We start from the raw sequence: 14,828 nt of genomic DNA on the forward strand, positions 1-14,828 counted from the left end.
ATATAGAGAGAATGGGCCTTTTCTGTGGTGGCTCCTCAATTATGGAATGCTCTCTCCAGAGAGGCTCTTCTAGTGCCATCATTACATGTCTTTAGACACCAGGCAAATTCCTCTTTACCCAGGCCTATGGCTATTAAATAATCTGTGGCCTGTAAAATTGTGGGGGAGAGGACTGTTAGTATTATGTTTATTTTACTATTAGGTGCCTGTCAGTATGCTTTTTACTATGTTTTATTATGTTTTTATCATTGGTGTTTTGTAATGTGTTTCTAATATTGTACACTGCCCTGAGATCTTTTGATGAAGGGTGGTATAGATATTGACATGATGGTGATGATCACTACAGCATTTGTGTGCCTTTTGAACCTTCCAAATCCACATTGATTTAAAAGTCCTAATTTTCCTCTGCCCTTACGTTCTGCTTTCAAGTGGACCAGCAATTTCATAAAGAGATGTTGATTTCGAACTGAGATTAGCTCTGAGAATTTCACCATTACAAACGAGTAAAAAACAGCAAGTGCCTGGTTCTTCTTGTGTTTGTATCATTGTGCTCTCCAACATGGACCTTTGGTATCTTCTTTAGTGGGGGGCAGAAACTTGCCCCACATTAGATGTTTGTTTGGGTGGGGAGATGCTGCAAGCCTCCAGCCATCACAGTAATGTAGTGGTATAGAGAACAAGTGTAAGTCGCTTGCATTCCCTTCCCACAGATTTAGCCAAAGTGCTGCTCTCCAGATGCTGTTGAACTTCAACTCCCATCATGCCTAATTGTGGCCATGCTGCCTGGGGTTGATGGCAGTTGTAGTATAATGACACCTGAAGGGCATCACATTAACAACCTTCACAAATGACTGAAGTTAAACTGTGGAGAAGAAACATGCATGTTCTCTAGGGACAGGAGGAAGAAAAGAAATTCCTCTGCACATTTCTTTTCTCTCAGTAAAAAACAGTAGTAATTTTCCAGAATTTTAAGATGAAATACTGATCCTCATCCCATGACCAAAATTTTCTGCTTTAGCAGTGACAAAATAACACCTGTGTTGGACTATGGGTTTTTAAAAAAATGAACAAACCAAGAGTTTCTCTTCAGAATTTCTGTCCTGAGGATTCATTTGCCCTTATTTGGGGAAAAAAAATTGAAGACAGATCTTTGTTAGCTACAGGATGAAGAGCGTAGACGGCAGCAGCAGTTGGAAGAAATGCGTAAAAGGGAAGCAGAAGACAGGGCCAGGCAAGAAGAAGAACGCCGGCGCCAAGAGGAGGAGCGGACAAAGCGAGAGGCTGAACAAAAGGTTATGACCCCCTTGAGTGAAGCAAAAAATATTTGTATGCTTGACTGCTAAGAATTCAATTTTTAAGGAATGGTGGATGGACACCCTATTTTATGCTACTGTAGAACAGGTTGGCTCTATGCGCACAAACCTTGAGAGTTACTGCATTGCTTGCTACTTTTATAGTGCTTAACAAGTATTGGATGCCGTATGCTAGCTAAAGCCAGGAAGCAGACCCCATTGGCAGGCTTAATAAATGGCAAGATATATAGGACAAATGCAAAAATAAATATATTACGAGGTTGTTGAATATTTAGCACAATGAGAGAGATTCAAGATGAAATTCAGTCCAGGTGGTTAGAACAAAAGAATGAAAGTGGCTAAAAGGTTAAAGATGATTTAAAAATTAAGAGAAAAAATATTTTTAAGCTTTTCAAAGGAGGGAAGAGCCATCAGGCAAGGTATGAAGTTGTAGAATTCCATGCGAAGGGCACATAGGTGCTCTTTTCTTCACCATTCACCTCCCTCTTGTGTGCAAGTTCTCCATAACCACCCGCTGCCAATATAATTCAGAATCTTGTTGGTCCATTCTCACCATAGCTAACAGGATCCTTAACCATGTAGTTTCACTGATTAAAAGTTTTGAGCTGTTAGCAAGAATCTCATAAGGAGCAGTGCAGATGTAACAACCATGATTTAGGGAGTAGGCTGAATTCCTATATATATGAACAACTCTTTCCCATCTCAAAAAACATTCACTGAATTGGCCTGTAGTTAACCATGATTAGCAATGAATGGACAAATGTAAAATTGAACCATGGTTGAATAGTACTGCTTCAATGGCTCCCTTTACTGTTCCAAAGAATGATTGAGAGAGATGGGGGATTTTTGTATTAGAAAGGAATGAAGGGGTATGGGCTCTTGCCAGGTCCTCAGTCCATTGTGTGGATTGTCTCTTAAGAGAATGCAGGTAACAAAGCTCATTAAGTATAAAACTTCTCACTATCAGTTGAATGGTAAACTGAATCGTAATGTTTGTTTTCATTGGTCTGGTATGTATGTGCAAGTTATAGTTTGGCATTAACTTTCACTCTATATTGAATATATGTTCAGTATGTTATTTGTCAATAGAGACAGGAAATACTATTTCCCTTCAGTATCAGCTTAAATAAGGGAGTAATATCTGTTCAATCATTTAAATTCAAAGAAGTTGTACTGTATATACAGTGCTTCAGACACCTTAGAATACAGTTCAAGAAGCTCTATAGAATTGGCAGGGTAGAGCGATACCTAATTTCTAGAGCAGTATACTGTCAAAACAATGAATACCAATACAATTTTAAAGTGATAACTTGAAAAGGATGAGTAAACTTTAGTGAGCTACTGGTTTCCTTCGCATTAAAAGCAAGGTAGAATTCTACATCAGTTGTACTCGGCCTTATGTGTGCACCGTTCCTGTAAACTCTATGCAATGTTTGGTAATGTTTAAGTTTAATTTTCTCCGTGAAAATATGTACCATGTCTTAAGTGCAAAGATTACTCAACATTTGAAGAAGCTTGTAAATAATTTATAATAGTAAGCATTGCAAATTTACTGGGTATAAGAAACTGAGTTTTATTTTGTTGGTATAAAAATGGCCTTCTCCAATGTTGTTTGACCATTTGTTTCCTTTGGGCCCACAGAGGCGACAAGAAGAAGAATATTACAATCGCTTGGAAGCTGAAAGGCGCCGTCAGCATGATGAGGCAGAACGGAGATTGCTGGAGCCCGATGAGCCTGGTCTGTACAGACCTCCGCTTCCACGGGAATATGAATTCCCACCCTTGCCCCCTTCATCTAATGCTCCTCCTCCCCCACCTCAGCGAAACACCTCTTACCTCAAAACACAGGTCCTCTCCCCAGATACGCTTTATACTGCCAAGTTTGTTTCATACAATGATGAGGAGGAGGAGGATTCCTGTCTAGCAGCAGGTCAGGATAAGTACTCCAGTACAAGAAAGTCTTATGGTGACCTTCCTCCTGCCAGCCTTAAGCCACAGCAGCCCTCACGCCAGCCACGCCCAGCCTCAGATGGCATATTTCTTTCCAACTCATTCCAGCCATCCTCGGTCAATGCCAACAGTACTGCTTTCAAAACGAGCCAGCCCCCTCCCCTACCAAACAAACCGAGTTTCATCAATCCCAGCAGCTCAAAAGGTAGACACAAAATTTAAATTAAGAATCTTTTCTGTATGAAACTCTCTCCACGTTTCCCGCTATGGTGTTCTGAACAAAATCACTTCATGATTATATCTCACTTGATCACTGTCCTAAGCATGGTGGTCTGACTTCAGTGCTGATGTGCTACTGTAAATCCTATTTTTAAATGTGTGTGGTCTTTCCATTTTCTTACCAAACTCTCTGTAATTCCTACTTTCATATAATGAAAGAAAAGTGATTTTTTTTATTGAAAAAAATCCCCATCCAACCAGCTAAAAGTACTGTTGGTTTTGGCTTTTGTTCTGTATCTCTTTTCAGCTACTGTTTCTTATTTTCACTGGGTCCATGGTGCTTTCACATTTCTGAGCCACATGTTTCTCATGATAATAGGACATGTGTGTCTGGTTTGTTAATAATGGGAAGATGTTTTCCTTCTGCTTATTTGGCATGTATCTCATGTGCAAATGGCTTTAAGAGTATACTACCCAACAACAGTATTTGAAATGTTAGGGGTGTATATTTGAAGATTCAGGGGAGAGAGGTAAATTAACTTATAAACAATATCAATAAGCATATATTGATGCTTCTAGCACTGGCTGCCTAGAGTTGAAGCAGAAGCCTATTTTTCCATTTCTAGTGCTTCCTCACTAACTTTCTCCCATAAGTTACTTTTCCTGACTTTATTCTCATTAGAATAAATGAATAAACCTAATAACCTTGGCAGAAAATAGTTCCATTATCTGCAGAGCACGACAATTCTAGTGTAAAAGAATTGGGGTGCCACACTGACAGAAGGTTGTGGTTGGTTTAGCTTTTGATAATTAGGAAGAGGAAAACCAATTTATTAAAACTTTTACTTTTCTAAGTATTCTCCCAATTTAATTATGGTAAGCGGGGCTCTCTGAATGTTTTGCCCTTTAAACCACCATGCATAGTGAGAAGCGGGAGGCCAGCAAGGCTTCTTCAATTGCTCTTAATGTTATAAAGCAGTAACCCAAAATAGACACCCACCCACTGATGTTATGTACTTCTTTGGGTTCCAATAGGAAACCTATTTTTGAACCTCCAATTTATGTGAACTGGTTACTAGATTGTGTTGCTATGTAGCCACCACACTTGTCTCTATTTATGTTACACAGTTCTCACCTACTACACACTGTAAGAGTTGAGTGCAAACTTAATTAACAAATAGGTAGATATAATATTTGTCAAAATGAGGGATACAGTATTCTAGCCCTGATGCCATTTAATAAAAATGAATTATTAAAGTAGTTTTTTGTACTTCCTCTACTGATACTAATTTAACAAAACCTGAACACATCCGCTCAGGTAATTTAATTCATGCAAATGATCAGTTGGCAAGTTCCAGAATAAAATTTGTTTGAATATTATAGTGTACATATAAATACTTAATTTCAGCCTGAAAGTGGTTAGTTGGTGGCCATCTTTTTCTAATGGTTGACAGGGAGTCAGTGTAGCACAGCATAATTAAACTGCGTTGTTCCAAAAAATACTGCTAATCTTAATCCTTACCCAACCCTTTTCATATTTGTGAGAGGCAGCTACATCCTCCAATAAACTACTAGCATCACATTTTAAGATACAAATAAATGTGGGTACATTTTGGTAATATTGAGGAATGCTGTGTAATATGATTCTTCACCTTCATTTCAGCACATTCTTAAAATCCTATAAAACAGGTCACACATTTCTCTTAAATGTTTAGTCAATACTGCCTGCATAAAATACAAAGCTCTTTGCACAAATGCAGAATTCACTATACAGCTTGTCATCTCACCATCTCACTAACACATTTCTGTCCTTTAATGAACACTACTAACATATGGCAAATTGTGCTTCTGCAAAACTCCAGTTCTTAAGCTCCTTCCACTGGATCATTTGGAATCACTTCAAACATTGGTGGTCACAAATTTGGAAATAAAGCTTGATCAGCCTTGACTAAATATACAAATGTAGGTTAGGTGCATTTTTCTGCTGTGCAGATCTTTCAACATTGAAAAAAACGTTTTTTGGCTTTAAAATTTGGCATAGGACAGAATAATTGTTTGTTATAAATATTTAGTTAACATGCATGGTAGATTCTCTGCATTTTTATTCAGACTGCATTCTTAGTTTATTGGAGAATCTATAGAGTTGAATTAAAAATACTTTTGGAAGGAGCATGCAATTGTTTTTGTGTAGATTAAGGCTCACAAGACACAACGCAGATTATCAAGAGACTTAAAAAAATATCAGTGGAAAACGGACAAGGATTTGTGGTGACTCTAGTGTTTTTCTTAACAGAACAAAAAGCAAAAGTGAGGGAGACCTTAAAATGTGGGCATGGTGTTGATATTTCACATATAAATTATGTGTTTTGTCTTGTGGCCTTTGGAGAAGATCAGTCTACTTTGTGGGAATTTTATGTGTGAGAACTAAATATAAAGGTGCAGTGCTGTAAAACATATAGAAACTTAGAGAAAGATGGGACAAATTCCCCATCTCTGAATATATTCTATAAAATTACTAAATAATTTTGCAGCCTTAGAATACCAGAAAAGTGTCCACACCTTTACAATCCGTATATTCTTACATGTCATAAAGCTGGTCAGTGGGTAATATTTAAGCACAAAAAAGCAATAATTCTAGTTCTTTGCCCTCCCTTGAAACTGGAGAGATAATAATCTTGCACCACAGGCTGCTTAAATTCGTAAGCTTAATTGGGGTTTAAGCAGTCAAACTGTATACTGAATTTCCACATTTCAATTTGGAATTCTTAGTTGATTTTGTTGCTTTGTGATGATCATTCAAATGTGCATTTGATTTGATTTTATCACAGTCGTATTTAAAAAGTAAAGTCTTAAGGCAAAAGCATTTGACAATTATTTGTTTTAGTAGGATATGTCTCTCATTTTAGTAATCAAGACAGAAATGTATGCTTTGAATCATCTTAAAGGATAGAAAGCACAGATTGAGCCATCTTACTCTATCGAAAAAGCACTGCAGCTTTGTGTGTGTTTGTGGTGGGGGGGAGTAATATTGCCTTGTGGCACTGAACAGAGATTTCATTTGGCCTTGTACTTTTTCTTGCATAAGGCTCAAACTACACTGGATCTACTGGAGCAATTGCAGGCCCACATGAACCCTTCCGGGACCTGAGAGAGAAAAAAGCAAAAAGGTGAAATGAAAAATGCCTTAAATAATAATGGTGAATGTATGTAAGCAGTTTATGTAATCTTGGTTTGAATATTAGATACTTGAAGTCTCAAAAGCGTTTGAACATAAACTTTGTGGTCCCTCCTGTTAAAGGAAATTATTATTTGAAACTTAGAGAATGCCTGACATTTTCTAAATGCTATACATTTATGTGTAAGAACTAAATATAAAGTTGCATTGCCGTAAAACATAGAAACCCCTGCAGCTAAGCTGGTATTGGTCTGCTTTCCTTTGGACCACATCAGTGAGGCCAAAAGTGGGGTTCTTGTCGTCTGGGCAGCCCAGGAACTCCATACACGCTGCCCAGGTTTGTGCCCCAAAGAGGTCATTTGGCTGCTGCTAACGCAGTGGTTTGACTTCACCCCCGGGGGCGCACTCCATTGTCTCTCAAGACAGGCAGATGTCAACAACCATACATTTGTCAAAAGATAAGACTGACTGTTTCCACAGCCTCACTACAAAAGGAAAAAGGAGGCCGTGGTAAAATCATTCCTCAAGAAACCTTCCCTTATCTTAAGTAATTACAAACCAGTGGCCAGTCTCACCTTCTTGGGCCAAGGTTCTTGAGTGGGATAGTCGCAGACCAGACCCAGGCACTTTTGGAGGAAACTTATTTTCTAGATCTATTTCATTTGGGGTTTAGGCCCTGTTTTGGTTGCCCTGTATGATGATATCAGTTGGGAGAGTGACCTTTCAGCAGCTTTTGATACCATTGATCATGTTATCTTTCTGCAGCAGCTATCCCAGTTAGGGGTGGGTGGCACCGCTTTGTGGTGGTTCTGGTCCTACTTGGATGGTCTCTTCCAGAAAGCGATGCTTGTGTAGTGCGCTTCAGTCCTGTGGAGCCTTCAATGTGGGGTTACTCAGGGTTCCATTTTAACCCCTATGCTGTTTAACATCTATATGAAGCCACTGATTGGGGACATCTGGAGCTTTGGAGTACATTGTCCGCAATATGCTGATGAAACACAGCCCTATTTTACTACATCTGCAGATGTGGCAGTGGATGTGTTGGACCGTTGTCTTGCCTTGGTAATGGACTGGATGAGAGCCAACAAACTGAAGCTCAATCCGCATAATACTGAGGCACTGTTCCTTGGCCAGATGGATGGGAGATTGCCTGCTCTTAAAGGGGTTATACTCCCTTTGAAGTAGCAAGTTTCATAGCTTGGGAGTTCCTCCTGTTCCATTGCTTCCACTTGAGGCTCCGGTGGCCTCAGTGGTGCTGAGTTCCTTCCACCAGCTTCAGCTGGTGGCCCAACTCTGTCCCTATCTGAACAGGGATATCTATGGACTTTTAAACTCTGGAGAGGGTCATTGGTTTGTTTGTTTTTGTCGCTATAGTATGTATTATTGTGTTTTTATATTCTAAGCCACCCTGTGATCTTTGGATGAAGTGTGGTATAGAATTTTTAATAACAATAATAACAACAATAAAGTATGAACTAATTTTGTATAAAACATTGTAGCAGTCTTTACAACAGGACGGACATTTGTACATAATCTGATACAACGTGGACAAAATTGTCCGTGCAAAAATAAAGACTAACAACCCAATCCTAATCTGGTTTACTTGGAAATAGACTTCTTTTATTTCTATGGGATTTACAAATACATATGCAAGTGATTGCAGACCCCAGCTAAAAATTATGCAAAGCATCTAGATTTCTGGCAATGTAATACTTCTGTAACATTGACATATTTCTTTCTTTGCAGTCAAGATGCAGATTTACCTGGTGCACCAGAAAACTTGACTTTTCGGGAACGTCAGAGACTCTTTTCCCAGGGTCAGGATGTGTCCAACAAAGTTAAGGCATCTAGGAAATTAATGGAATTGGAAAATGAATTAAACACAAAATAGGATTAAAGGCACCTTATGAAACATAATCCGAAGAATATCTGTGGGACTAGGGAAGGGGCTGTTCAAGAAGGAAGAAGTGTCCTCTGACAATTGAGATGGAATCTCAACATCTGGATGGTTGAGATTTAGATATGTTGCAATAGCAAGAAAAACATTTTTTCCCCAAGAGCTTGTGTTTATACAATGAAAGCACTGTAAAATGTATTTTAATTATATGAATCAAGTGTCATTATGTCCTTTCTCCACACCCTTTCCTTTCTTTGAGGGTTTAACTACTTCTGCAAAGGTCCTGGGTCACACTTACTGAAGAATTGTTGCTTCCTTGTCTTACAAAAAATACTTTGTTAGCTGCTAAACAGAAAAAGTGGCTATAGCTTGAACTGCCTAAACTAAACTCTGCACTGGCTTGTTGCACTCTAGATTGTTTGATTCAAAGTATGAGGTGGTAAACAAACAATTTACTAGCATATCACTGAAAACTTGTGGTTCGAGTCTGGGTTTCCTTGGATATTCTCTTGCAGTAAAAACAGAATTGAATACTCTGAAACTAAAAGGGCTGTGTTAGCACATTTAATCCTTAGACACAGAGTGATATCTATATTCATACAGTTATGGGGACATGAAATACTTGACTTGATTTATATTGGTGGCAGTCCAGTGATGTGATAAAACCTGCACCCTGGATTTTCCAGCTCTTCTTCCTTCATCACTACACTTGAGCTGTAAACCACTTTTAAAACTTGAGTTGTGAAATCCTTGGTAAGAGCTGAAGGAAGGGATTGGTAAAATATAGATGGACGCATAGGAATGGTGTGTGTGTGTGTGTGTGTGTGTGTGTGTGTACGTGTAGATTGAGAATACAGTGTTTTAAAATTATGTAGAAATTCCAGACTTAAGCAATAGGGAATAAGTTTCTTCTGGTAGCTCCCGTTGTAGCTAAGACAAAACCAAAGTTAGATGTTAAAAGGACTAGAAGATTTCCAGTACTAATAGATAGCATATTAAGTACTACTTGCAGAGGGACATGGTTGCTATTACTGTGATGAGAAACATGAAAGTATTGTCTGCCAAAAATAGTTTTACTGCAGTGGCCTGGCAGCGCATCACTTGGTCCTTCATGTTGAGAAGTGCTAGTCAAGCAGCCTTTGGTTTACTAGCATCCTCTTTCTATATATTGTAGAAAATATTGGCAGTTCAAGCTATCTTTCACACTATACTGCAGCATTATTTAATTTTTAAGCAGTTGAAATCTTTTTTTCTCCCACTGTTCCTGTATGGCTGATGTTGAGAATAAGGACCTCATTAGAGTTTGTTTCTCATTGTGTGATGTTTAAAACAATATATTATATTGTGATTCTAAGCAAATTTTCTATTTGATAAAGCCCTTAATTGGGTTTTAGATGATTTTTCTGTATAATATGTTATCTTATAAATATATATTTAGGGAATTATGCACACTTCCAAATGCAGAGGGTAGACTTTCACTGCCTTAGAAATCACTTTTAATAAGAGTTGTATGATAAATAAATGCAAGTTAATGATATTAAAATTGGAGTGTAAATATTTTTTTTACATATTTCAGGTTTCTTATTTGAAAGTGTGCTTTTACCGTTCACCTGTTAAATATGAAGTAGGAGATGAAATTGGTTGAAAGTGTTAATGAAGGATTTGCATGCTTGCTATATCTGTTAATCAGGAAAAGCAAGCCTCCCCCAATTTATCTTGAGAACACTAGATATTCTGTGGCTGGAATACTGTTGCTGCTAGAACCTAAGCAAAGAAATATCACTTACCGTGGAGTGGATTTGACTGCTACTGGGCATTCAGGCCACATGTGAATATGAGTAAAAGTGCTTTTCATAACTGTCTGTGCATTATTATGAAAAAAAAGAAACATCAAAACTGCTGTAGTTTCCCATTTCTACTGTATTTCACTTGCAACCTATTTTTAATAAACTTTGTATTGTATTTAACTTTGCACTGCATAATGTCTGTATCAAGAGTATTTGTTCAAATCACAAATGTCAATATCTAGTTATTTTGTTACACATTTACCTAAAATATAATCAGAGACACAAAGTACGTAATTGAACTTTAGCTTTTGATAACACTATAGAATCTATAGCATAGTATAGATGAATGTCTGATCAGTAAACTAGATGGGCAGTGAGCTGTTTTTGCCACTTAAGAACTTGTAAACTACCAAATTATTGGTTTACATATTAGAGCAGGAGTGGGGAACTGGGTAAAGCAAGTGGCCAGATCCTGGGTTCCTTAACTGTCAGCGGGCTGTATTGGATGAGTGAGTTCTGCCCACCTGTCAATCCTCCGGTGTCACTATGTCATTTCCCCCCATTTGTAGCATGACAAGCTACACCACAAAGGAAAATCCAGGCCCAGCAAAGTGGGCTTAAAGTTACCACTGATAGGTGCAGACTTCAAGCTCTACTTTCTACTGGGATTGGCTGAACTGCAGAGTTTCTAATGGTGAACTCTATAGTGCGGGTTCTCAGCTAGCGGGTTCACAGTGCCAGTCAGCTAATTGACAAGGGAGGCTTGCCAATGCATAATGAAGAGGGCACTTTAAGGTTTCTGATGTGCATTGGCAGCCACGTCTCCACCTGCTCCACCACCTGACATACAATGACATCAGGTGTGGTGTAGGTGGCCACAGTTGAAGAAATTGGCCTCACAGACCAAATTGTGCTGGACCTAATAAGACTCATGGGCTAAAGGTTTCCCACCTCTGAATTTAGAGGTAGAAAATTCTTATATACAGCATATTTAATTGCAGTTTGGCTATAAACCAGGGGTGGAGACCAGGGAGCCTCCAACCCGCAGACCAAATTTGGCCTTCAAGGCCATTTTTCCTGGTGATATCAGCTGAGGTACTTTCTCCTTCAAGCAAGCAAGGGACAAGCAAGTGGAGAAAATATTAAAGGAGCCAGTACAATATGCCTCAGTCTCTTTCTTTTCCCCCATCCAATGCCTGGTTCAAAGAAGTATTTTAAGGAGGTCCGTGCTCAGATGGGAGAGTGGGGAATGACTTGAAGCTAACAGTGTTTGAGGCAATCTCTACCCACACATATACCTTAAAGATAGCTCTGAACTGGAGGTTCTAAGAATCGGCCTGGGGCAGGCTTTGAAAGCAGGAGGGATTTGGACAGGTGAGCGGGGCAACTCACATCTCATGTGATTGACAGGTGACTTTTTCGCATCCACCTGTCCAAGTTAAGTCCACCACTGAAAATTTTCCTTTCAAAAAATAAGTGTGTGCACATCTTTGGACAGCAAGTATAGGGGCTTCAGGGCAGTTCTATCTAGCATTGGGATTTGCCAAGAAAGTTCTACTAGTTAGTCTCGATAGAAGATAGAATCTGGGAGATCTCAAAGTGCTGGAGGATCTTAAGGTAGAAACAAACTCCAAGATCCACATAAACATAAAGTCATTTTCATGCACATTTAAATAACCCAGCTACACTGTCTCATGCCTACCCAAGGTTCCTGATCTAGACTTTAGTAACAGGAGGTGTGAAACTAGGCCCCTGTGCCGCACATCCCACTCATCCCTTTGTCAACTTCCTGGCTGGGCTTAAGCTTTTGCTAGAAGGAGGGGAAATCCGAACTGAACAAGGATGGAGAAGAATCATTGTCCTGCTACCTGCCCACTGCCAGCTATTGCTCAAGGGGAGAGGGGTTGAAGCAGGCATAGGCAAACTCGGCCCTCCAGATGTTCTGGGACTACAACTCCCATCATCCCTGACCCCTGGTCCTGTTAGCTAGGGATGGTGGGAGTTGTAGTCCCAAAACATCTGGAGGGCCGAGTTTGCCTATGCCCGGGTTAAAGGATTGAGAGCCTATTTTGCCTAGTTGAAAAAAAAGAGGCAGCTGCTTCCTCTCGCTTTGCAGGCACCACCCTCCTCATTATATTTTAAACCCAAGTATTGACAATATCCTTGAAATGCAAACGCTGCTCCGGCTTGGCCGATGCCCCTCTCTGTGCCTCCTGGGCAAAGGGTCTCCGCTGGAATCACCAGCAGAGAAATCACAAGCAGCTTCTTTAATCCCCACTCGGCTGTGTCCCTCCCCTTTCCAAGCCCGGCCAATCGCGACGCTCGCCCTTCCCGGAAGCGGAGACGGGTAACCGTGGCAACCGCTGCGAAGCTATGTCCTTGGCTGCAATTGGTCGATTCAAACGGGCTTGCCAGAAAGAGTGCGGCAGGGAGAAGAGGCTTCCACCCCACCCCTCCTGGACCAGCAAACTTGCAGGATGCGGCCCGGGGATGGGATAAGCCTGAGCTTTGCGTCGCAGCAGCGGATCCGGCAGCTGGAGCAGAAGCTGCGCGTGAGTCTCTGGGAAAGGGGTGCTTGGCAAGGGCGAAACTTCTCCGGCTTAGAGAGGGGGGTGACCAACTTGTCCTTGTGGCTAATACACCCTGGATTTAGCGCCATCATCCCTTCCTTCCTTCTTTCCTTCCCTCCCTCCCTTCTTTTATAATAAATATCGCAGTGAGATGAGACAGGGCAAGACCTCCTGCAGCAGCTCCCTACCTGCATAATGCCGGATTTACTTATAAGCTAAACAAGCTATAGTTTAGGGCCCCACTCTCTTGGGGGCCCCCAAAAAATTAAAGGAAAAAATAACTGCATGTACGTTTCCAAAATGTAAAAACAAACTTTTGTTATTGCCAACCAAACGCCAATGTGTTTGCATTATTAAGTTTGTTATGAATAAAAAATCATTTTAAGTTAAAGATTAATAATAATTTCACTATTAATATACTTCTTCTTAATTGTATTTCAGTTCAACAATTACTTTGATAAAATACATATTTTTTATATGCAAATGGCTTTAGATACCTATTAGGTCCATAAATTACCATATAGCATATATTAAACACAAAAACCAGCGACAATTTGTTGTTGACAAAGAACAGCTGGACATATAAAAGGCCCCATTGCCTTCAGTAGCTTCGGGCCTTATCAAACCTAAATCTGGCCCTGCCTGCATTTGCTCATTTTTGAAGGGAAAATGAACCATAGCATGCTGATCTTTCATATGGAGAACTGTGTTCTGGATCCTGGTTAAGGCCAAAGCGTACTGAGGCTTATGTGTGTCAGAGAAACAGAGCTTATATTGAAGAGTTTTGTCTGCTTCATTTTAGTGCACCAATTAGTACACCTGTGACAAAATGTTGCAATGTGGAGCACTCCTGTTCAGCTTTCCAGCCTGCTATTCTTGCCCCATTCTAGAATATTCCATTCACACCCCTGCAGCCAACACAGACACATTTTGTGGCCACTGAACAGGCTCAGTCCTTATTGGGTTAATGCCATGGGGTGCCTCCTTTAAATCCCCCCCTAAATATTTTTTGTACCTCTGTCTCTTTGGGTCCCCCCTGGACATTTTGATACTTCCTTCTTGCTTTCGAATGACCCTCTCTGGACTACACTGTTGCTGGCAGTCTCATAGAATCATAGTGTTGGGAGGTACCCTGAGGATCATCTAGTCCAACCCCCTGCAATGCAAGAATATGCAGCTGATCGAACTTGCAACCTTGGCATTGTCAGCACCACGCTATCCAGTCAGTGGCTTAGTTTACAATTGGAAGAGGTAACGCTTTGAAGGGGTTCACGGTTTCTCTAGCTGTAGTTAGTGTGCTGCTCACACAACTGTTTGATATAACATATTGAGTGGAGAGTGAGTTTGCACTTGTTGGTAGCGCCCTCTTCACACTGATCTGAACAAAGTTTATGTTCATACAAGCTGTGTGCATAGACTCTCCTTGTGTGATCTGCACCCTGCTTGATGAAGATATTCAATATCTGCAGGTCAGGAAGCTGGGCATCAGATGCATTCCTCTTCCATATGTTAAGGGTATGTGGTATTGCTGTGCAGAAAGGACTCATGGAAAGCTGCAACAAGACCCCAGTATCATGCCAAACACTTTTGGAACAATGACGTGCACATTTCAATGTGATTCTGACCTCTTTTGGACAGAGACAATGAGGATGAACACACTTTTTCCTACCCCATCCATGTATGCTTTTGAAGTTGTTACATTTTAAATACACAAATGAATGGATATTTCCTCTTTGGAGTAGAACTGAACAAATCTGCTGACAATCTAATCAATTCCCTTTTGTAATCCCTTCATATTTTCTGGGGCTACCATTCTAGAATCCTAAAGGGCAATGCAATTAAATAGATGGGGCCCAATGAGGCCACTTTCCACGCTTCCTTCTCCAATATGTTGTACAGTTGCCAGTGGCAGTTCAG

At 40.1% G+C, this 14,828-nt stretch overlaps 2 protein-coding genes across 16 annotated transcripts in view; both read left to right on the forward strand.

Annotated features, from left to right (window-relative positions):
* Positions 1-10,536, forward strand: part of AFDN (afadin, adherens junction formation factor) — an 88,526-nt gene extending 77,990 nt beyond the window's left edge. For 5 of the 14 annotated variants that reach the window (XM_083496357.1, XM_083496364.1, XM_083496368.1 and 2 more), the window contains 4 exons: positions 1,158-1,292; positions 2,955-3,468; positions 6,568-6,649; positions 8,404-10,536. In XM_083496357.1, coding sequence (XP_083352483.1) covers positions 1,158-1,292; positions 2,955-3,468; positions 6,568-6,649; positions 8,404-8,548 — 876 coding nt within the window. In that variant the 3' untranslated portion in view covers positions 8,549-10,536. The remainder of the gene's footprint in view (positions 1-1,157; positions 1,293-2,954; positions 3,469-6,567; positions 6,650-8,403) is intronic. The other 9 variants (XM_083496363.1, XM_083496366.1, XM_083496369.1 and 6 more) reach the window with 4 other exon arrangements.
* A 2,190-nt stretch (positions 10,537-12,726) lies between these two features.
* The window catches only part of KIF25 (kinesin family member 25), a 43,713-nt gene continuing 41,611 nt past the window's right edge, over positions 12,727-14,828 (forward strand). The window contains exon 1 of one of the 2 annotated variants that reach the window (XM_083496502.1): positions 12,727-12,893. In XM_083496502.1, coding sequence (XP_083352628.1) covers positions 12,819-12,893 — 75 coding nt within the window. In that variant the 5' untranslated portion in view covers positions 12,727-12,818. The remainder of the gene's footprint in view (positions 12,894-14,828) is intronic. The other variant, XM_083496501.1, reaches the window with a different exon arrangement.

The sequence above is a fragment of the Podarcis liolepis genome (genome assembly GCF_965112155.1).
Source record: "Podarcis liolepis genome assembly, chromosome: 3".
Taxonomy (NCBI): domain Eukaryota; kingdom Metazoa; phylum Chordata; class Lepidosauria; order Squamata; family Lacertidae; genus Podarcis; species Podarcis liolepis.